General features: G+C 54.1%; 1 protein-coding gene across 1 annotated transcript in view; it reads left to right on the top strand.

The window, feature by feature from the left end:
- Positions 1-23688, top strand: part of LOC309861890 (gamma-2-syntrophin-like) — a gene marked incomplete at its 5' end in the record, with an annotated part of 131702 nt that overhangs the window by 100575 nt on the left and 7439 nt on the right. The window contains 6 exon segments of the mRNA XM_082725200.1: positions 407-463; positions 8672-8795; positions 8923-9068; positions 12305-12529; positions 13979-13984; positions 13988-14089. Coding sequence (XP_082581326.1) covers positions 407-463; positions 8672-8795; positions 8923-9068; positions 12305-12529; positions 13979-13984; positions 13988-14089 — 660 coding nt within the window.

The following is a 23688-nucleotide window of genomic DNA, read 5'->3' on the forward strand; positions in this document are numbered from 1 at the left end:
ATCCCCTCAGAGGAAGTAGCTGCTCCTTTTGCGGAGTCCTTGGTACCTGAGGCTGCGAGGAGGAGGGAGAAGGCCAGGGGGACACTCTGTGGAAGGGAGGACGTGAGGTTGGATAGGACATGGCAGGCCATGTGCCCGGCACGTTCTCTGGAAGTGTTTCCAGTAATGCAGGATGGAGACAATGAGGACGTCTCGTGGGTGGGGGCGGCTAGGATGAGCGTGGTTGTGACAGTGACTGTCTGGTGACGTGCGTAACAGGCCGGCCCATGCGCCAGGTCCTCCTGGAGAGCTGGGGTCTCCTCATGCAGGAGGGAGAGGTCACCCAAGGCCTCCCGAATCCGAGAATCCCCAGACCCACATGGGCTCGTTCTCGGTGCGGGGGTGTGGGGGGGGGTCCTGCCCTCAGGTGCTGGTGTCCAGCACCGAAGCCTCTGTCCTCATTTCTCGGTTTCTGGACGCGGAGGTGAGGTCGGAAGGAGCATGTACTTTGGAAGGTGCTGGGTCAAGTCCAGCCTGACCAGTCTCTCCCTCTGTGGACATGGGCAGAATAGTTCCTGACTCCTTTACTTGGTCTGCAAAGTGAGAAAGAGTGCGCACCCCAGAGCATCACGGGAATCATGGTAATTTCCCCACATGCCCCACACCACGCTGTGGGCCATGCGCACTCCTGCTCATCTTTTAAAGTGAATCTAAGGTGTGATACTGTTTCCTTTGCTTTTTCTCCTTCACTGACAAGAAGACTCTGTTTGCAAAAGTTGAGTGGCCCCTCCAGGGTCACCTGGGGAGGAGCCAAGAGACCACAGACCAGGTCTCTGTGCAGAAAACGCGTTCACCCCTGTCACACGCTGCCTTCCGCATGGAGGAGGGGGCGGGTGGGAGCAGCTGTCCTGGGCGGGCAGGCTTCTCGACGGATTAACACGGCCACCGCTGTCCCTGTGTCTGCTGGCCTCAGCAACTCCTGGGTCCTACCTTTGCTCGGACCCCAGGCCAAGATCCCAGCTTTAAAACTCAACAAGGTTTGCACGTTTATAATTCAGACGACATTGGTTTCCTTCTCTGTGTTCCGCAGGCCGCACGCTGATGGTTTCCTGCATTCATCTTTCTTGTGCTACTCCATAAGGATTTCCAAAACAGAGCTCTGGATTTAATCACAGGGCACGTTTCTCCCCAGTGGTTTCTCCATGCCCCTTGCTTGGGCTCAGCAGGGTAGAAGCTGGGTGCTTGCCTCCCACCCGGCTCTAGCTCAGCAACATTTTTAAACTAACAGTATTTTACGTGGTACCTATCTCACAAGTCTCCTGCTGGCACCCGGAACCCACACACGTGACTGAGTGACAAACTTCCTGGTTGAGGCACCTGCGGGACTCAGTCAAGCACCCGACTCTTGGTTTCGGCTCAGGCTCAGCGGGAATCTGCTTGAGACTCCCTCTCCCTTTGCACCCCCACCACACACACACATGCTCTCTTTCTAGAACAGAGCCCCTCCCCTGGTTGCGTGTGCTGCACTGGCCTGGGTGCGAGGGCAGGAGTCGTGTCATATGTTCCGCAAGCGGGTTGACACGGATGTCAGCACTGTTCTTTCATTCTTACTGGAACTATGTTTACCTCGTGCACACAGTGCTTTCTAATTTGCAAAATGTTGTCTGTTTTATACACATAAATTCATTTTTTTTATTTATACCAGCACTATCTTCTCAGAATTTAAGAAAAACAAATAATCTTTTTTTTTTTCCCTCATCACAGCGTGCCGTCTCCAGGCCTGCGTCCAGCCAGCTGCCTGTGGCTGCTACGACGCACTAGGACCCTTCCTGTCCTGATAACAGGGCTTCCCATAGATGCACCAGCTCTCCCCATCTCCACTCCACTGAGCTTGGAGGTTGGGGTGCTGGCTTTAGAACGCCTTCCCCTGGTTGCAGGATGTGGCGGCCTTCCAGTCCCCTCTCTGGAGGAGGGCGCCGCTCCCCCAGCAGTGGGACATCAATCATAGGGTCCCCCTTGGGTCTGATTTTTCCAGATTAGGTTGTGAATGCAGTGGATTAAAATGCTTGTCAGGGCACACCGTCTGCTGACCAGTGTCCGCTCCGGGGCCTGGGGTGCGGTTAGCCTCCCTCTTGGGAGGAGGAGGAAAGAACACCCAAGAAAAGTTGATGCTCAGTTCTAAAGCGGTTACCAGCGTACGGCAGTGGGACTGATGGCTGGTTTGTTTCACCTTGACGTGGGCGTCATCTCTGGTGCGAGGACAGGAGGTGAGCACTGAGTCATGGGAGTGGGACGGCGTGTGTGAAGCCCTGCCTTGGTCACAGCTCCCTGCATCCCAGACATCGTGTCCTGCTGGCGGGAGGTCTTCCAACTCCAGCCATGCCTGGGCTCACTCACCCCGCGCCATCACCTGCCAGATGGATAGCGTATGAGCGCCACCCTGCCCCCCGGTGTGCTGGGGCTGTCACTAAGTCGGCTGGAGGCTACTTAGTAGTGCCTCAGCTCCTCCCGACAGGACTTGCGCTGCTGGGAGAAAAGGCACTTTGCGAGGAGTTCAGGCCCTCCTGCGGCCACGCCATCTGCCCACCTCAGGTGCCTCCATCCCGCGAAGCACAGTGACTTTCCCAGGGCAGGGCAAGAGAGAGCGTGTGGGTTTGGGGCTCCCTCTCTTCCACCCTGTGCAAGGCGCCCGTGTCCAGAGCTGAGTCAGACACAGAAGCTGCAGAGAACCAAGGCCTGAGCAGCAGAACTATGGTAAAGTACGATGGACTGTTCCAGGGCGGAGTGAGTGCCCTGTCATCAGAGGCATCCAAGTGTAGTCTTGCTTCTAGAGACTTTGCAGAGAGGACACCGCCGCCCACAGGCTGCACTGCACAACCTCTGCCATGACAGTGGATTCAGAGGATGCAGGTGACCATGGGTGCCCAACGAGGAGCTGGCTTCAGAGGTGACCTATGGAGGGGCTGGCGAGGGAGGGAGCCGCATGTGCGAAACGGTGTGCGTGTGCAAAACAGAGCGTGTGTGTATCTTCCCTCCTCCACTGAGGGTTGGAGATGGACCCGCGGCAGGAACGAAGGTCACCGCAGAGAGCCACCGGCCTCAGGGAGGAAGGGCTTGTGCTGGATTCCACGGATCCCCAGAGGACAGGACCGCAGCCCCCGCTCCTGCTGGTGTCAGGCAGGCTGGGGGTCCGAGGCCCCTCCCGTGTCACCCCGGCCCTGTGGGCATTGGCCCCCGCACCCCTCCACGCTGAAGGGGACCCTCAGAGCAGGCATCCACGCACGGCCACCCCCACGGGACCTTCCTCCATGGGGCTTGGCTCCCCTCTGCCTGTGTGCCAGTGTGCATGTGCTGCTCAGACTGCCGGCACTGACCTAGCCGACCAGGGGACGCTGGGAGCTGCGGGGAGTGCGGGGGCACGTGGGGCTTTCCAGGGGCGCATGGGGCTGTCCAGGATTGCGGTGGAGACTGAGCTGGTGTGTCCTGAAGCTGGGTTTTGGCACTTCTCCCTTGCCAACGTGGGTGCCCTATGGCTCGCGGCCCCACCAGCCCAATGTGCTCAGTCTTGCAGCCACGGCTCCATTCAGGCAGGTGATGGGGGGCGGCCCATACTCTGGAAGTCGTGTTCTGTGTGATGATTTGGTAACAAGAAACGAGAACTTAGGGCCCGTGTGGCCTGTGTCGGGCTACTGCTGGGGACACCCACAGGAGGTTGGTCCTAACGGTTAGCGGTCAGGGCTGGGGGGTGGGGTGCCACCCCGGGAGCTGTGGGAGCACCCTGCACCCCGAGGGCAGGCCTGTGTGCATTGGGGAATGTTTCTCTCTGGATTCACGCAGTTAACCAGAACTTCTCCTGCTGCCTGACCTGCTTCATTACCCTCACCGTGCTTTTTTTTTTTTTTGCTTCATTACCCTCACCGTGCAGATAGAAAGCATTTGGACAATCATAAACGTTGTAGTTTTTTTGAAGGTGGGGATAGATTGCTGCAGACACTTTCTGGGATGCCTCTAATTATAGCAAAGAAAGAACTGGGGGGATGGGAAGGGGTCCAGGAATGTAGTTTCCCAAGGAGAACCCAGGAGCTCATGGGTCCTCCCAGTCCCAGCCCTGGTCCCCGGGTTTCCATGCCCATTTAGACCCAGTGAGCTACCCTCCTTGCCCCTTTGCAGCCCCGCCTGGTTGGCCAACAGTGGAAACCGGCCTCTGCTTAGAGGAGGTGAGGCCCAGAGCCCCTGGGGTTGACTCAGAGTCCAGCAGCCCCAAGGCCGGGGGGTGGCCCTGAAAGTCGGTGTTTTGGTCCCAGATCCCTGAGTCAGTCCACAGCATTTCCTCTCACTTCCTCCTCCACACACACTGTACGTGCTGTGGGCCGGCTTGCTATTTTGTCCCATCTTCTCCGTAAGCTGAGGCTCGGGGGCAAGGCCGGTGACGGGGACAACTAATGGGATGGGGCCAGAGCCGAGCTCCACTCGGGCAGACCAGGTGTGTGCGACGAGCTTGTCTGCCTCCAGAGCATTCCAGAGAGCATGAGAGCAGGTGCTCCCACCTGTCCCCGTCCTCCCCCGGAGCCTACATCGTTCTCCAAATGAACACGGGATAGGCGCGACCATAGATCTCCTGGAAGTGTGAAGTGAGCCTGTGTTCGAAGGTTTTATTTGATTTAACTCCTTATTAATGAGGGAAGTAGAGGTGGTTTGAGCCATCCAGAGAGCCCCTGAGAAGAAAGTCCCTGAGCCTAGGCTCTGTGACCAGGATGGCTCTGGGTGCCACTGCTGGGGAGACAGAGCCTGCACTCAGTGACCTCCAGCGCTGGCCCGGAAGGCTGTTGGCTCCGCCAGACGGCAGCTTCCGTCTCAGCAGACAGAGGGAACTGGGTCAACGTTGGCCTGTGGAGCTGGGTATTGCCCAGTCCGTGGACAACCAGGTCAGGACTGCATCCCATGGGCCCGGCCCACTCCAAGGAGTATGTCGGGTTTCAGAAAAGGTCTCTGATCGTTTCCCGTTTTTGCTCCTGAGGAGTGTCTGAAGACCGTTGTCATACCCACACAGCCTGGTTACCCTGTCCGCCGGGAAGGGAGACCTCAGGAGAGGCCAGAGCACTGACCCATCTGGGGGCCGGTGCTTCACCCACAGTCCTAACTCGGGAAGCACCAAGCCACAACCAAAGCAGAGAACTAGTGTCTTCTGATGAACCTGAAAATACAACAGGCGGCCCAACCCAAAGTAACCAAAGGAAATAAATCAGAGTACAAATCAGTGAACCAGAAAACCCAAGAAAAACAGAGAAAGTCAGCGAACTAAAATTTGATTTTTAAAAAAATGTATGAAAGACTTGTCCGACTGATGAGAAAGAGAAGCACAACTTAGAGCGTTAGGAGCCAGGTGACACCACGGCCAGTGACGCAGATGTCTGCTGAGACAGGAAGGGAGCATTACATATACAACTTCTAAAAATGGCCTCTAAGTCTGACAATTCAGACGGGAAGGACCAGTGCGGGCAACAAAGAAACCAGCAGAGCTCCCTCGAGGGGAGGCAGGGGACCTGAAGGTGCTGTGTGGCGTAAGAACTGCGCCTTTGCTCAAATCCCTTTCTGTGAAGGAGATTCCATCCCAAATCGGGGCCCTGGCGAGTTGTACTAGATACTGAGTAATAATAATAATGATAATAATTCCACACAAAGCGGGCCTGAAAGCTGCATGGGGACTGTGCTTTCAGGCGTCTGTGAGGCCAGCATCCCCCAGTACCTGTACCGGATGAGAATGTGAGAAAACAAAATGCAGTTATAGACCGTTGTCTCTCATGAATGTGCGTGATGATCTAAACACAATTCTCCCTGATAAAATCCAATACTAGTAAAAATTATTCTAGGAAAATGCAGTTGGTCTTATAATCAATCAATTTAATCTATCAGGCTAATAATTCAAAAGGGAGAAATCGTTGTAGTAGACCAGAAAATATGTGACAAAACCCAGCGTCATACCAGCAACGTGGGTGTGGAAGAAATTTGCCCTAACCTGGTACAGAGACAACCATCCCTTACAGAAGTGCCCGCGGGTGACATCCTATGTAACGGTGAGAGACCGAGCTCTTTCCTGAGACCGAGTGTAAGGCCCAGATGGGCCCATCTGTGCCTCTGTGAATGCTCCAGCCCAGGCCTGCAAACGTTCTAGTTCCGATGCTGCCCGATTTATGGGTTTCTTCCTCTGTGGCTGCTTTCTTGGGGTCGGTTCTAAGACCTTGAGCGGCCGTTCCTGCCTTGGGTCTTCCCCTGGAAGCTTACTACTTCCCCGTGTCGCTGTCACCCTCACAGGAGCAGTGCGCCCTGCTGTGAGCCCCACGCGGGGCTCATGGGGAGTCCGCCTGCACCGGGAAACCTGGGAAAGAAGGGCTGCTGACGCTCTCGTCCGCGGTGGGAGTTTCTGTCCATTGGGTCTGGCTGTGAGGGGGCTGGGGCAGGTCCAGGGCCGTCCTCAGATGAGGAAGCCCCCAGCGGACTGGGCTGGGCAGGGCCTGGCCCACACGGGAGCTCCTGCACGGTCACCCCGTCTGGAATGGGGTGAAATGGTTTCCATTCAGTAAACTGCCTCTGACGCTCTGAGACGTGGATTTGATTTACAGATGACGTTATGGAAACTGAAATAATTTCACTTACCGACTTCATGTATCAGCACATTTTTGAGAAAACCTAGAGGGAGCCCTGTTAGTTCCGGCCAAATCTGGAATTTCTCCCAGGTGCATCAGGTTCAGAATGTCACCGCACTTCACCTGTTTAACCCCACGTTGGGGCCCCTGGGCACAGTAATCAGATGCTGGGCTCCTCACCACGTGGCCACGCTGGGGCAACACAGTCCCCAAACCCAAGGCCCCCTGTTTGGTCTCGTTTTAGGTTTTCTTGTTCGTGGCCCCCAAGAGCTTCACTCCCATGCTGTGGTTGCTTCCTCTGCCTCCCTGTTGGGCCCTGAAAACAAGGCCAGACTAGCAAGGACGTTGTCAGCAAAGGGCAAATACCAAGGCAGAATGTAAGGGTCCATCCGTGAATGGGCTGTACAGACCGGCTGTCCTGAGTGTCCAAAAGCCTGTTTGCTTCTTGGTTTCTAGCTGTGGTTGTGTTGCTCTTGTTCCTAGGTGAGGCTCTCCCATTCCCTCCATCCATAGAGCCTCCCCTACAGGCCACATCCTCTCCTGGATGACCTCGGCTGGGGCTGTGTGCAGGTAGGTGCTCTCCCCACCTGGGGTCGGGCCGGCTGCTCTCAAACCTCCCTCCCAACCAGCCAGCGGCTACAATGCAGGGTTTAGAGGCGCCGTGCTGGCGTGTCACCAGGAACCGACATTACAGAGGCACCCTCGCTGGCCCTCAGCAGGGCACGTGCACCCACACGAGAGAGATGTGCTGCCTTTCTGATATGGGTTGACTTTGTAAGAGAACAAGAAGTAAGCTTGGATAAGTCACGCAGTTTTCTTAATCACTTGCTTCCTCCTTCCTAACGTCATTACCGCGTTGTCCTGGATGGTGTTACCAAGTCTAACTCACACATGTTTGTAAAGCTCTTGACGTTGAAATGCGCACAACCTAATTTCCGTAAATGCTTAAATTAACCTTCCAGATACATTTTTAAGAAATCCCAAGCTTGGGTTATTAAAAGCAAAACACTCGCTTCAGTGAAAGCTCTGGAATGCTGTGTGGGATCTTATAAAGATACTTCCTCAGTTCTCCTGGAGGAAATAAACCTTGAGGACCTAAGATACAAGCCAGTGAGATGGGAACAGCACCAGGACTAGAACGGATTTATGGCATCATTAAAAGACAATTATTAGTTTATTACCAGAAGCACCAGTTTAATTACACACTGACCTTCAGACTGTTTTCCTTATGGGCAGGAAGCCTATCACGATTCCGGAGCTCAGGGAACACTGCCCATCCGCTCGCGCAGCTGAAACCGACTGTTCTTTCCTTAAACACAACTTTCCCTGAATGACCTGGAGGCGCCTGGCCTCTGCTGGGAAGTCCCTTCTTCCTCCTCTGTGCATCTTTGTGCCTATCCTTACAGGAAGCCCCGGGCCCACCCTCGGGACACAGGACCACTTTCAAGTGTCATCTGAATTCAGAAAATTGAGTTTTTCCTTTAAATTGTTATTCATTTGGTTGAACAGTCTCAGGAATGACATCACAATTAAACTTGATACATTCGTGTGCAAACTTTCTAGAATGATCTCACTGATCATTGCTCTAATCCTAACAGTCCTTTTCTGTTTGGCTTGTTGCTGAGTTACACCAACTCTGCAAGTGTGATGCCTATCACTTCGTGTCTTCAAACCGAGATACCGACGTGTAACCGCTCTGCACTCCTGTGGTGCGCAGACATGCAAACGTCCATGGGGGCTGGCGGCAAGGGCACATGGGGCCTCCGGCATCCATGGGCACTTTCTGTCCAGCTGTGCTCATCCCTGACCGAGGGTCATGTCCCTGAGCCTGACAGATGTTGGCATGTCCCGGGACGGCCAGCGCACTGAGTGTCCAGCCAGTGCCTCCTCCCAGCCAGGCACAGTAACAGCGGACAGCAGTGTGCATCTGCGCCCTTGGCCGCTGGCCACACACGGCTTGAGCTGCCATGGGAGCCCCGCAGAGAACGGCTCCTGAGAGACCGTTTGGGAAAGGTGGTGTGAGATGAGGCAGAACATGTCTGTTCAAGGATGAGGCCAAGAAAACAGTCTATTTTCAGCTGAACTTGGGAGAGGAGAAGGTGGTGAATTTGTTCAAAGTCACAGAAAAATCGGACGTGGAAGCATCCAGTGACATGCGGCCAGACACCTGCAGTATGTTTGCATTAGGTCCATGCGGCGGAGACAGAGCCCCCAGCCTCAGCATGGCGACCGTCCCCCAACCCGACAGGGGTCTCTCGAGGCACAGATCCAGCGGCTGACACAGTTCCTCCCTCTGTAGGTCCAGGGCCATCCACCACCAGTGCAGGGACCAGCATGTACCCGGCCCTGTCCTCAGAGCCAGGCACACTCCGGGGCCCTTCCTCCAAGGCCCAGCACTCTAACCAGGTGGGAGGAGCCCTCCACTTCTGGGACTCCAGCAGCCTGGTGAGAGCGAGCCAGGATCTCCCTGCATCACAGGGTCCCTCCTCCATGCCACCCACAGCATTCTTCTTGCCACCTGAGCAAGCTTGTCCACCAGTGCTGGGGGCCTGCTCCTACACCCATGCCACAGCGTCCGGCCCACTCAGGGTGTCGGCTCCATCCTTGTATCCGTGTGCATGTCTGTGTTTGACAGCAGCCAACCTGTGTGTGAGTGCAGTGCACACGTGTCCACACACGGACAGCGAGGGTCTGGGGAGTGGAAGCAGGGACGTGGAGGATGCACCTGATTCATGTCTCAGGAGCGACAGGGACAAGGAGAGGCGGCACTGGGTAAGTGTGCTGACATGGGCCGTGGCCGCCAGTCCCTCAGAGCAGACAACCCAAAACAGCCGGGGAGCCCCAGGGCTGAGGGTGACTGGTGCTCGCTGGGAAAGCCAAGCAGGGAGATGGCATAGGAGTCCACATCCTGTCCTGGGAGGAAGGTGAATTTCCATTTAACGTCAGGAGGACCAGTGTTGGAGTCCATGCCTGGACCAGCCATGACCCTGGGAAACCGGCACAGACTCTCCTATTCTCCCTTCCAGAGAGAGCGTATGCAAACAGATGTTTTCCGGGAACCCCTGCAGTAGTGCAGATGTTACAGACACGTTTCCACTGGTCACTGGTGTGGCATTGTCACTATAGGCACTGATGGAGCATCATTGCTCTGTGTCCTGTTGTGGTATCATTACTGGGGTGCTTGTGTGGCATCGTTATCATAAGTACCAGTGTGGCATCATTACTGTGGGTACCAGTGTAGCATTGTTACTTTGGGTATCTGTGTGGCATAGTTACCACAGGTACCTGTGCAGCATCATTACTATGGGTACCAGTGTAGCATCATGACTATGGGTACATGCATGAGATCATTACTACATACACCACAGCCCGTGTTCAGCTTAGTGATTGAATGACTGCCTCCCTCTCGGCTGGGGACATGATCAATGTGAGCAGACACAACTGCTCATGTTGAATCAGGAACGTGCCAGTGTATTTAGAGTGCCAGCCTTCGAGCCAGACTTCCTGAACCTCTTCGGTTATGATGCCTCCAGGTCCACCCAGCACAAGTTGCCGGCTTCTGCGTATGCAGACTCTGGCCCAGCATGCCTCAGGGTGGGCCTCCTGCTTCAGCACATCACTCACTGGATGTCCTCCGGCCACTCTCCTGTGGATGTCCCGTGACCAATGTGGGTGGCAGTGAGAAAAGGTGTCAGCACGTCCTGGTGTTGGAGGTGCTTGTGTTGAGCTCCCTTTCCTCATACAGGTGCCCTTACCACAAACGTACATACCTACCTTCCAAGTTACACTTAGAATATAATTGAGAGGCACAAAATATCGATGTGATGAAGGAAGTGGCCCCAGGGCGCGGCAGCAAGGCTGAAGGGAGCTCTGGATCCCAGACTCGGAACCTCTGAGTGTGGCCCACAGGCTCTGCTACAGGAAAGGGAGCAGGATGCCGGGCCTCACGGGACTCCGGCCAAGTGCCCTGCACCGCTCTGCCCTTGCGGCGCCCTGGGGATACCTGGAGCTGATCGCAGCGGCCTCTCCTCTGACAGGGGTGGGTGATGAGTGGGAGATGCGCCTGCTTGCCTGAGCCTGGGTGCAGCCGTCTTCCTGGGGAGGAGAGTCCTGCTGTCTCTAAGGCTCACTCTGAGAATGGGTCTGGGGCATTTCAACATGTCATGTGTGCTGAGCATCTAGTCGCCACTCAGAGCACATGCAGCAGAGACGTGTACTTTCCACAGAATCCAGCAATTTCCCAGCTGGCGCCATGCAGCCCAGTGCTTGAGGGGCTCCAGCTGGGGTCCTCCCAGAGTGAGCTGTGCTAGAGAGTCTGGGGGACAGAGCCAGTTACGGGGAAGCCACGAGAGTGCACGTGTCAGGACGTCCATCCCCCCAGGCAGGAATGAGACCCTCCCCCAGGGTGGTGTCAGGAGTCACCCCCGCTCAGCTGCAGGGAGCAGAAGCAGGGACCACATTGCAGGCCTGGAGCTCCCGTCCTGTCAGTGGTGAGGGTCTGACGCCCAGAAGGGGACCTGGACCTTGCCAGCCTGGCCGATCCGGGACAGCCCCTCCCCTGCAGATGGTTCAGAGAAAGTCAGGTAGAATGAGTCAATGGAGCTCAAGGACCTCAGAACAGAAATATCTCCATATTCAGTGACCGGGAGGGTCGCAGCCCAAGTGAACAGACAGCAGCCGCCCCCATGGCAATGCTGGCGGCGGGAATCTGAGGACTGTTCCGGCCGCCATGGGTGATGTGCTTCCGGAGGAGGTAAAGCCAGACAAACGGAACCCAGGGAAAGACAGAGGAGCTCGGCGAATCCATCTGAAGCCACACAAGGATGACATGATGCAGTTCGAGACGAGGGTCGTCCTGACGAGGAAACGGCTCCGCAGCCGAGCTGGACATGGGACCGAGCACAGAGGGACCACCTCGTGACGCAGCTGCGTGTGGGGCTGAGGGAGCCACCTTCCCGCTAAGGGGGACCCTGGAAAGTCCAGAGGGGATCCCAGTGGAAAGCCCCAATTTGGTGGACGGGAGGCGGTGTCCACAGCGTCCTCCTGCCCGAGTGTGAGGCCGAGGGGTGGACCTGAAGACAGACCACGCAGGTCCCAACACACTGTGGTGTCCCTTCCCGAATATGGTCCTTCTGCCGAGCGTGCGGGTGCCGATGACGGACCTCTGCACTTCCATGCCCGCATGCGTGGTTTTGTGTACACGTGTGTGTGCCCACGTGTGCGTGCATGTGGGGGACTGTGCGCAGAAGAGAGAAGGCTGGTCCCAAGTATCCATGTGTCCTCTCCCAAAAGATGAGGCTTTCCTGTTGAGTTTCTCGGCAGGGGGACCCCCCCAAACCAGTGCCCTGTGGGTGGCCGGGAGCTGTGCAGTGCAGCCTGTCCCCGGCGAGGCTGTCCTGGGGTTTGGCACTGCTTCACTTCAGGATCTCATCCCCCCAAAGCACGTCCGGCGTCCCGGGGACAGGCCCGCGGCCCTGGCCTTCTGTCCTGCTGGCTGTGCACAGGGAGAGCCGTGAGCACACCCCGGTCCTTCCCAGCACGTTGGCAAGTGGAACCAGGTATCCCGTTGTTTCCGAAACTGCTTCTCACTGGGGATGTGCTGGGCCTGGTCGCTGATTTGCGGTGAGAGTGGCACTGGGCCCGCATCCAGCTCCTGCTCGGTGGAAAATGTTTGCCCATAGACAGCATGCCGGAAAGTGCTGCCTATGGGCAAAACGTCAGGACTTTTGAAAACCTGGTTTCTGACGGTGGGGGGCTGTGGCAGCTACCAGCTCACATTGGACCCTGTGCTAAAAATGTTCTCTCCACACGAATGCTCTTTTCAAGGCCAGAGTTGGCGAGGAGAGGCTCTGTGCTTCATGGTCGATCTCGCATGGGGTTTCACCTGTTCCGACAGGAAGACAAAGGTAAGGTGCTTGGCAGGCCTGCGCAGGGCCCCAGAGATAAGCACGGTCACATGTCAGAGGGGCGGACTGGACTCCAGCTCTTCCTCGAGTCCGACTTGAGCCACGGGTGGTTTTACCATTCTTCACTGAGCTGTTGGGGCCTTGCCAAGGATCCTAGCAAAACCATGACATGGCCATGGCCCTGGCTTCTCTCGGTGACAGGTTCCTGTGTAGCATTGGGGAGGGTTAGCATCTCAGCAGACAAGTCTTGGGCTGTTGGGTCTGAGTCCCAGTGGTGGGCACACCAGGCAGACATAGGACCCTGGGGCCAGCCTCTCGCCAAGCACCCTGCTCACGGTCCTCAGTGCACCGTCTGGATAAGTGCATTGTGTGCTGTTCAGTGGCTGATGGCAGCGGCTGGGGGCTGGCCCCAAGGAAGCGGTGCTGGCATTGTGAGTTCTGGGCAGAACCTCCCGATCCCAGCAAGAAGAGGTCGTCTGCCGGGAGCGAGGATGCCCTGCCATGCTGAGGCCCGGGTAGACCCACTGCCCTCAGCCTGGAATGAAAGGCCCCAACGGAGCCCGTTCAGATGCTTTGCCCCGAAACACGGGGACTGGATTCAAAGTCACAGAACTGCAAGACCCTGAGGTCACTGGGGCCAGGGGTTAGGGGTCACGGGGCAGATGTGCCTTTGAATCCCTCCGTCCCTCCGCTGCCTCTTTTCCTCTTGTGGCACTTAGAGAAACTTTATTATTTCAACACAAGCAGCTTAATTTACTAGAAATGCAGCCCACAGCTGGCGCTGGCTCTTCCAGGGACAAAGATATTTCTCCTTGCGCGTCTGATCTCAGACTCAGTTTTAGAAAAGCCCCCGAGTCTTAACTTGCTGCAGACTCTTTTTTTTATGAAACTCTGAGAATTTAGGAGCCGTGGTTCATCTCTGAGGTGCCTAGTAAGCAGCATGTAGGGTTTGTGGTGGCACAAGGGGGTCGTGGCCACTTTCTCTCTTCGGTGTGGGGTACACGGGTGTGGGGTGACTTGGATGAGTCTCAGGTGGGGCCTGTCGGTGGGAATGCAGGATCCCCTCCATAGGCAACGGGGACCGAGTCACATGCCCTGGAGCCAGCAGTGGGCCTCCTCATGAGTGGAGACGTCTTACAGGCAGTGGACGGGGCCGTGATCGTCCGACGGGCAGCCACATGCAGGGAGGAGAAAGCCCAGCAGGGCGGGTGGGCAGCCGGAAACCTACGGCCTGCTTGGGCCAGGCACCACGGCACAGAAAGGATGTGGCCGTATGGGGGTCGCCTCGCGCAGACCAATGGAGGGGGAGGTGGACGTGCTTACCACGTGCTCAGGGTAGACGGGAAAATGAGGCGAACATCGGCCTTTTTAGAAGCAGAGTCCGTGAGTAGATGAACAACATGCGTGAGCTTCTGTTCCATGTCCCTGACTGGCCTCATTCTCTCCCAGGACGTGTGATGGAGGTTCAAGTTCTCTCAGTTGAAGGGGTCCTCGGACGACAGACGCGCTCAAGTGAAGCTGCTCTTCAAGCACCCAGGCAGCGGGCAGATAGACGTGAAGGTAGGTGAGTCTACGTGGCCGTCAGCCGCACACGGGTGACAGCCGACCGGCAGAGGAGGTTTCTGTCCCCTGCGGCCGCAACCCCACTGAGCCCCGATGGCGGGACATCTGAAGAGCCTGGGGTCTGTGTCCTATAGCAGGGCTTAGAGCTAGGACCGGGGTCACAGAAGCACGTTAATGGATTCTACTAAAAATTATGTTCCTCAGTAAACATTAACAGCCATGCACGCTCAACGGTGCACGAGGTGAGGCTGTCTGTCGGAGAAGCAGCTGACCCCGGCTTTTGTAACAGGTCATGACCTCAGGGGCGCAAGAGCGAGCCAGGCACAGGTTCTGCATGGTTGGCAAGCTGAGTCTCTCCCTCTTCCCCGACCCCCTACACACCAACTCTCTCTCTCTCAAAAAAACAACCATCCATTTGTCCGTTGAAGGGCATCTTGGTTCTTTCCACAGTTTGGCGACTATGGCCATTACTGCTATGAACATTGGGGTACAGATGGCCCCTGTTTTCACTACATCTGTATCTTTGGGGTAAATACCCAGGAGTGCAATTGCAGGGTCATAGGGAAGCTCTATTTTTAATTTCTTAAGGCATCTCCACACTGTTCTTCAAAGTGACTGCACCAACTTGCATTCCCACCAACAGTGTAAGCAGAGAGAGTCAATTATCATATGGTTTCACTTACTTATGGAGCATAAGAAATAACATGGAGGACATGGGGAGATGGAGAGGAGAAGGAAGTTGAGGGAAATTGGAAGGGGAGGTGAACCATGAGAGACTGTGAACTCTGAGAAACAACCTGAGGGTTTTGAAGGGGCGAGGGTGGGAGGTTGGGGGAACCAGGTGGTGGGTATTAGAGAGGGCAGGTATTGCATGGAGCACTGGGTGTGGTGCAAAAACAATGAATACTGTTACACTGGAAAGAAATTTAAAATAATAAAAAAAATAAAGACTCAATTGTAGCTATTAATACCAATTTTTAAAAAAGAATACAAATACACGAGCAGCCAAAATTGAAAGTGTTTTACAAACTTCATTTTGCATGATTCAGTCTGTAAAACCAGCCCTTCTGTCTGTTTTATGCACACTTGTGTTGCCGACAGCCCAGTCTTGGTATAACTGAAGACAAATGACAAATCCAGGGAAAGACAGACCCATGAGATGCAGGAACCTGTGCCACTCAGACACCGGTCACCACAGTGCCTGTGTCTCATTCTCATGAAATCAGAGACACGGCACATGGGATGAGCTCATATCCAAATTCAGGTTTTAACATCTTTTTATTGAGTTTAATGAAATAATGTTCTCTATTTGCTTTTTAAAAAAAGATTTTTATGTATTTATTTATTTGACAGAGAGAGAGCACAAGAGCACACAATCAGGGGAAACAGCAGAGGGAGGGGGAAGCAGACTCCTGGTGAACAGGGAGTCTGATGTGGCGCTTGATCCCAGGACTGGGGGACCCTGACCAAAGCCGAAGGCAGACACCCAACTGACTGAGCCCCCAGGAACCAGGCATATCTATCTGCTTTTTAAGTACGACGGTGACTGTACAGAATCTGCTGATGTTCTTAGCTTTAGGGAGCAGATAAAATCAAACCCTGAACGTAGATGCCCTCGGGGTACCCAAGACACCCCGTGAGGGAGCAGCAGGTGATACAGCAGGTCTGGTCTGGACACAGAGTGGGGAGACTTGCGGTAATTTCGTATGTGTCTCTCTCTGCACTAACATGATCGCCATGGGGACCGTCAGCACCATATCCTCTCCATTGCTTGACTGATTGGCCTCTGGTAGGGGTGGGAGCAGGGGGGGGGGCATTAAGGGTTTCCTGCCGAAATCCTGCAGCCTCTTACTCTGGTGCATTCTGTGGGCACTTGGGTGACGCTTTGGAAGTCGGCTCATGGCGGGGTCTCAGGGGTCCGTGCTCGTGCGCGTTCCCGTGGCTTCCCCAGGGAAACTGCCGGTGTGAGGTGCATGCTTCCGTGGTATCACAGGGTCCTTTGATGGTGACGCAGGTGTCACTACGTGGGAAGGCATTTGTTTTTGTAGTGTTTGGGGAAGTTTTGGTCTTCTGGATTCATGAGAGGAGTGGGCCTGGGAAATCCAGACAGGGCTGTGGGACAGGCAGTCGAGAACTTGGGGCATGGCTTTGGAAACCTCTCACTTTCCCTGGGGAATGTGTACGCACTGGACCGGTTCCATTTTCAGCTGATGAAGACAGAGAGCTCTGGAAGTCATGGGGGTGCGGGGATGGACAAAGGAATTAAAGGCCTTGAAGCTTCAGTGATTTGCAGTGATTTCTCTATGAAAAATTACAATTGGGAACACGGTTAACTCAGCTACACATGGACAGCCTCCCCTCCGGGGCCGGTGGGCAGACGCAGAGGTCAGAGCCGATGGCAGGTGCAGGTGGGGCTGGTAGGCATGTCACTTGGGGCAGGCAGACATGCAAGAGAGGAGCCGTGGCACTCTCTGCTGGGAGGGAATGTACTGTGTGGCTTCCGGGAGCGGGACAGATGCACGACGGCTCTTTCCAGAAGCTACCCTGAGCCACATCCCCGTGGCTACCGCCTGTGAGGTACAAGAAAATGGGAAAAGATAGAAGGGAAACCTGGGCCCCATGAGAACACTCAGCATTGAGGCTCCATTTTAATGAACAGCCTGTGGAACCGAGCTCTGAGCTGGGAACCCCAGTGCTTGCAAATGAGTGGCATGAGTGGCACATTGCTTGCGTCAGAACTCAGGAACGGGTAATTGCCCAGAGAAGGCAGCGTTCCCGTCCACTACATCTTCTCGTTCAAGCAGTGATAACCATATAATGATTTTCCTCCTAGTATTTACTGGAAATCTCTGCACTGCTGGGCCCAGGTAGTGCCTCCCAAACAAGTGCAGTGGGAGAACTCTGGGGCCCCCAGCGTGTGAGGGGCTTGGGGCTGGCATACCGCTCACAAGCCTGGGTATGTGCAGGGACAGGTCCTAACTCCAGGCTGCTTCTCGTGGCCACAGGGTGGGAGCTGCCACGTGTGGTTTTCTTCTTATCTCTTTCTCCTGACAGAACTGGGAAGCGAAGGACCTGCTTTCCTCTGCTCCGTGTGTTGCTGCTGTGAGCTGCAGATCAGGAGGACGGAGCCTCAGGGCTGACGGTGCCTCCTCAGCCCTCATCCCCAGTCCCTGACCTCGCTCTGAGACCAAGTGTGCAAAGTACACGTTTCTCTGGTTTCACTTCTGCCGCCAGACCAAGCCACCGAGGGGCAGCTCTGCTTCAGTGTTTTAACTTCAGCACGTCCCAGGCCTATTTTACTTGAACAGAGGAAGAGCAAATCCATGTCAAAAGCACTGCCAGGGGGGCACCTGGGTGGCTCAGTGGGTTAAAGCCTCTGCCTTTGGCTCAGGTCATGATCCCAGGGTCCTGGGATCGAGCCCCGCATCAGGCTCTCTGATCAGCAGGGATCCTGCTTCTCCCTCTCTCTCAGCCTGCTTCTCTGCCTACTTCTGATCTCTGTCTGTCAAATTAATAAATAAAATCTTAAAAAAAAAAAAAAAGCACTGCCAGGTTCATGCACAAACACATTTTCCAGTTTGCAAGAAGGAGACTGTCCCAGGTGCCACTAAAGCCCAAGAATTCTGATGCCACCCGTCCAAGGCTGCTGGCATGTGGGCAGAATGCCCGCCATGCTTGTGAGGGCAGCATGCTGAAGGAGGCAGGAGCGTGTCTCTGGGAGGATTGGTGGTGTGTGGCCATCGCCCAGCAGTGACCGAGCTGGTCACCTCGCCAACACCTGCTCCTTGGCATGCAAAGAGTTGGCCCAGAGTGCCCAGCGAGGTGGGACGAGCCTGGCCGTGGGCGCACATTTGCATGAAAAACATCTAAGCATGTGGACGAGGAACGGATGTCGTGTCTCTGAACCTGAAACGTGGCTGTGGAGCCTCCGTGGCCAAGAGCATTGGTGCCACAGCATTTGTCCTCTATGTGGCTGACTCGGTAGACCTGGGATGCTGCCCAGGAAGCAGGCGGCGCAGGGCGGGAGCCATAGTGAGGCCAAGCCACACGGGAGACACGCAGATGGGCCACTGGGGTGTCTACCTCTGTCTTTTTCTCTGTCTTCATCTCTCTTTCTGTGTATCTCTCTCGTCTCTTTATCTCTGTGTGTGTGTCTCTGTCTCTATCTCTGTGTGTGTCTTTCTCTGTCTCTGTGTCTCTGTCTCTTTCTGTCTCTCTCTTTATATCTGTCTCTGTGTCTTTGTGTGTCTCTCTCTGTCTCTGTCTCTCTCTCTGTCTCTCTCTGTCTATGCCTTTCTCTTTCTCTGTCTCTCTATGTCTCTGTCTCTGTCTTTCTGTGTCTCTGTCTTCCTCTCTGTATGTGTCTCTGTCTCTGTGTGTGTCTTTCTCTGTCTCTGTGTCTCTGTCTTTGTCTCTTGCTGTCTCTTTCTGTGTCTCTGTCTCTTTGTGTCTCTGTTTCTCTGTCTGTCTCCTGTCTCTGTGTCTCTATCTGCCTCTCTGTGTATCTCTGTCTGTATCTCTCTGTGTCTCTGTCTCTCTCAATGTCTATGTCTCTGTCTCTGTGTCTCTGTTTCTGTCTCTGTGTGTCTCTCCCTATCTCTGTCTCTCTCTGTGCCTATGTCTCTTTCTCTGTCTTTGTCTCTGTGTGTCTCTGTCTCTGCTCCTACACTGGGCTCCTTAGTGGCTCATTCCAGGGGTGAAGTAACAGTGTTTGTAGGGCTCCGGTGCTGGCCCTGTCTTGGTGTGGAGCCGTGTGCCTTTGTCTCGTGTGCCACTGGTGAGACCCGCAGTAGCCACGTGAACAGCGACGCGGACAAGCCACATCTCCGAGCACCTGCCTTGTCCTTGAGTTACCAACACCGAGGAGAGGAGGTTCACGGGCAGAGATGGGAGTCATGTGCCGGACGGCTCTGCCCTTGTGGCAGCAGGTGGCAGGCCTGAGTGAGCCCACCATCAGGGAGGCTCCGCGGGTCCACAGCCTACATGCTGGACCCTGTGCACAGGTGCCGAATGCCCTCAGTGCCCCGATGTGTGGCCGCTGCACCTCCGTTAGTAGCATGTGGGTCTCTAACTCAGCCTGGCGCCCTTCTGCCTGGAAGGTTATTGAGTCCCCATTTTCAGGAGGAAGACTGAGGCCAGCCTGGCGGGAGCATGGCCAGCTGGCTCAGTGACCGCCAAGGCTCCCCTTGTGTCTGTGAAACTCTCCCTTCCCAGCACGAGGCGCACAGGTGTGCCAGCTGTGGGCCCACCTGTTTCCAGGTTTAAGGCAACAGGACCCAGCCTGGTCCCCACGAAGCCACTCCCAGTGGCCTCACCCTGATTTCGAGTCTTGGTGCCTCTGCCTGTGAGGCTGTCGCTTCCTGCAGACACGGAGCTGGAGGACGGCTGTTCACTTCCTGCACAAACAGAGCTGGAGGACGGCTGTTCTCTTCCTGCACACATGGAGCTGGAAGACGTCGTCCAGCATCCTCTGTGTTGTTGGACGTGGGTGCTGGGACGTGGGGAGACGGCAGCGCTCAGAAGCACGGACAGGGATGGAATCCATGCTGCTCAGTTCTGCCGTACGGAGGGCGCGTCCTGCAGAGAAGCTGAGTCCGTCCATCTTAACGACCTTCTGCTGAGCAAACCCTCTCTCGACTGGGCTCCACCACGGCGACAGCCCTTCCCTTGGGTGGGACGGAGCTGCCTGGGAGCCACTCCAATGGCTGCAGCAGCACTGAACATGAACTTTGGCTCCGGGAAGCCTGGCCCATCCCGATGTGGTCACCCAGCCTGGCCCTGCTGTCCACACACCCAGCTCTCGCTCCCGCGCTTTGTAAGCTGTTCCGTGGCAAGTGTGGTCGCTGCGCATGTCCCTGCTTCCACACCCAGTGTGGGGCTTGAACTCATGGCCCCAAGATCAAGGGTCCCATTCTCCCCTGACCGAGCCAGCTGTGTGCCCCTCATACACGTTGTTTTCAAGGACGCTCGGTAGCGTAGGCCCGTGGGTGCAACCTGCTGTCCTCGCCCGTGTCCTGCAGCAGCTGAGGTGGGCGGCAGGCCTCGGTCTCCAGCCGCCATGGGCTTAGAGCCACCAGTGAGTGCTGCGCGCCCAGAAGACAAGACTCAGGACTGGCCTGTGGAGGGCCGGGCTCGTCCCGCTCCCAGCCCGCCGGTCTTGGTCATTCCCAAGTAGGAAAGAAGGTGCTTTAGAACAGTGGCCTGTCAGGGGCTGAGGTCCATGTGTGCCCGGGGCCCTTTGTGAAAAAGTCTGTTCACTGGACACTTAACCACTCCGCTTTCAGACGAACTGAAAATGAACTCAGGCCCTGTGGGAGAACTCCGTCTTCCCAGAGGAGCTTCAGGAAACCCAATGCATGTCTGAGGTAGTGCTGGAGCCTATGGGGCATTTGGAAGCCACGCAGGATGTGCTCAGTTTCCTTGTGCGGTTTTATTCTGCGGGCTGTTTTGAGGGGAGGATTTGGGGTGGGTGAAGGCTGCCCTGGGGAGCGGCCCCAGCTGCGTGTTTGGTCCTGGGAACGGGAAATGCACCCGATGCACCTGCTGGGGCGGGCCTCAGGGAGCGGGCTGGTTTTGTTTTCTTCCTGATAGTGATGGTCACAGTTTTTATCACCCTATCAGCCAAATCATCGTCTCATGACTGCTTCTTTCTATCCCTTCCATAGACTATCTCTGTTGGGGTCTGTATTCTGGACATCAAAATAATACTGACTTTCGAATTAAAACATGGTATTTCAGGGGCACCTGGGTTGCTCAGTAGGTTAAGCCTCTGCCTTCAGGGTCCGGGGATGGAGCCCTGCTGCGGGTTCTCTGCTCAGCAGGGAGCCTGCTTCCCTTCCTCTCTCTCTGCCTGCCTCTCTGCCTACTTGTGATCTCTCTCTGTCAAATAAATAAATAAAATATTTTAAAAAAACATGGTATTTCAGTTCAAAGACCTTGGTAAAGAGATACATGCAAATATACCCCCTTTGGCCCAAACTTAACAAGAGAACAACCCTAAGGGCAGTAATCACTGTCAGGCTTTTTTTGAAAATGCAGGGCATGTCATGCTGTGCTGCACCCAGACAGCCTCCCCTTCTCCCTGTGGAGGTGGAATCTCATAACAGCAGCATAGATGGGGAAACTGAGGCCCAGGGTGCTTTGTGGGATGCCCACACCCCCAGCTTCTGTACAGCGGAATGAAGGGCATATGTGGCCAGGCTGGCCTCAACAATGATGAGCTCGGGTTTCTTTCCTTCATGTTTAAAAATTGTGGTAAAGCATATACAGCATAAAATTTCCATTTTAACTACTATTAAGTGTACAAGTTGGTGTCATTAAGGACATTGTCAGCACTAGGGAGCCATGCCCACCAGCATCCCCAGCTGTTTCCATCCTCCCTCCCCCAGCCCTGAGTCCACTTCCTGACTCCATAGACATGCTCTTCCAGATACAGCGTACATGGGTATCTGTACCCATGTTCATGGGACGAACACTCTCTGTCCAGGCTTCATCTGTGTGGCACATTAGTCACAGGTCTCTCTGTTTGGGCTGTGCAGTGCCCTGTCCTTGGACACGCCAGCTGTGCTGGCCTCTCCCCTGTCCATGAGTGCATGGGTGGCTCCGTCTCCAGCTGCGTGGGCACTACTGCACAAATGTTTACTCAGTCCTCGCTGTGTCCCGAGGAGTGGGACTGCGGGGTCCTGGGCTGTTGGCCGGGCTTCCCACCTGCACCCTGTGAGTGATCCTTTTCCTGCCGTCCCTGCCGACTGATTATTTTCCTCTTTTTTTTTTTTTTTTTTTACCGTTTAAGATTTTTTTTTTAATATAATTTTTTATTTTTTCTAAACATATATTTTTATCCCCAGGGGTACAGGTCTGCGAATCACCAGGTTTACACACTTCACAGCACTCACCAAAACACATACCCTCCCCAATGTCCATAATACCACCCCCTTCTCCCAAACCCCCTCCCCCCAGCAACCCTCAGTTTGTTTTGTGAGATTAAGAGTCACTTATGGTTTGTCTCCCTCCCAATCCCATCTTCTTTCATTTATTCTTCTCGTACCCACTTAAGCCTCCATGTTGCATCACCACTTCCTCATATCAGGGAGATCATATGATAGTTGTCTTTCTCCGCTTGACTTATTTCGCTAAGCATGATATGCTCTAGTTCCATCCATGTTGCCGCAAATGGCAAGATTTCATTTCTTTTGATGGCTGCATAGTATTCCATTGTGTATATATACCACATCTTCTTGATCCATTCATCTGTTGATGGACATCTAGGTTCTTTCCATAGTTTGGCTATTGTGGACATTGCTGCTATAAACATTCGAGTACACGTGCCTCTTTGGATCACTACGTTTGTATCTTTAGGGTAAATACCCAATAGTGCAATTGCTGGGTCATAGGGCAGTTCTATTTTCAACATTTTGAGGAACCTCCATGCTGTTTTCCAGAGAGGTTGCACCAGCTTGCATTCCCACCAACAGTGTAGGAGGGTTCCCCTTTCTCCGCATCCTCGCCAGCATCTGTCATTTCCTGACTTGTTGATTTTAGCCATTCTGACTGGTGTGAGGTGATATCGCATTGTGGTTTTGATTTGTATTTCCCTGATGCTGAGTGATATGGAGCACTTTTTCATGTGTCTGTTGGCCATCTGGATGTCTTCTTTGCAGAAATGTCTGTTCATGTCCTCTGCCCATTTCTTGATTGGATTATTTGTTCTTTGGGTGTTGAGTTTGCTAAGTTCTTTATAGATTCTGGACACTAGTCCTTTATCTGATATGTCATTTGCAAATATCTTCTCCCATTCTGTCAGTTGTCTTTTGATTTTGTTAACTGTTTCCTTTGCTGTGCAAAAGCTTTTGATCTTGATGAAATCCCAATAGTTCATTTTTTCCCTTGCTTCCCTTGCCTTTTGTGTTGTTCCTAGGAAGATGTTGCTGCGGCTGAGGTCAAAGAGGTTGCTGCCTGTGTTCTCCTCAAGGATTTTGATGGATTCCTTTCGCACATTGAGGTCCTTCATCCATTTTGAGTCTATTTTTGTGTGTGGTGTAAGGAAATGGTCCAATTTCATTTTTCTGCATGTGGCTGTCCAATTTTCCCAGCACCATTTATTGAAGAGGCTGTCTTTTTTCCATTGGACATTCTTTCCTGCTTTGTCGAAGATTAGTTGACCATAGAGTTGAGAGTCTATTTCTGGGCTCTCTATTCTGTTCCATTGATCTATGGGTCTGTTTTTGTGCCAAAAGACTCCACTCCAAAACTGCTAGAACTTATACAGGAATTCAGTAAAGTGTCAGGATATAAAATCAATGCACAGAAATAAGTTGCATTTCTCTACACCAACATCAAGACAGAAGAAAGGGAAATTAAGGAGTCAATCCCATTTACAATTGCACCCAAAACCATAAGATACCTAGGAATAAACCTAACCAAAGAGACACAGAATCTATACTCAGAAAACTATAAAGTACTCATGAAAGAAATTGAGGAAGACACAAAGAAATGGAAAAATGTTCCATGCTCCTGGATTGGAAGAATAAATATTGTGAAAATGTCTATGTTACCTAAAGCAATCTATACATTTAATGCAATTCCTATCAAAGTAC

The sequence above is a fragment of the Mustela nivalis genome (genome assembly GCF_964662115.1).
Source record: "Mustela nivalis genome assembly, chromosome: 3".
NCBI lineage: Eukaryota > Metazoa > Chordata > Mammalia > Carnivora > Mustelidae > Mustela > Mustela nivalis.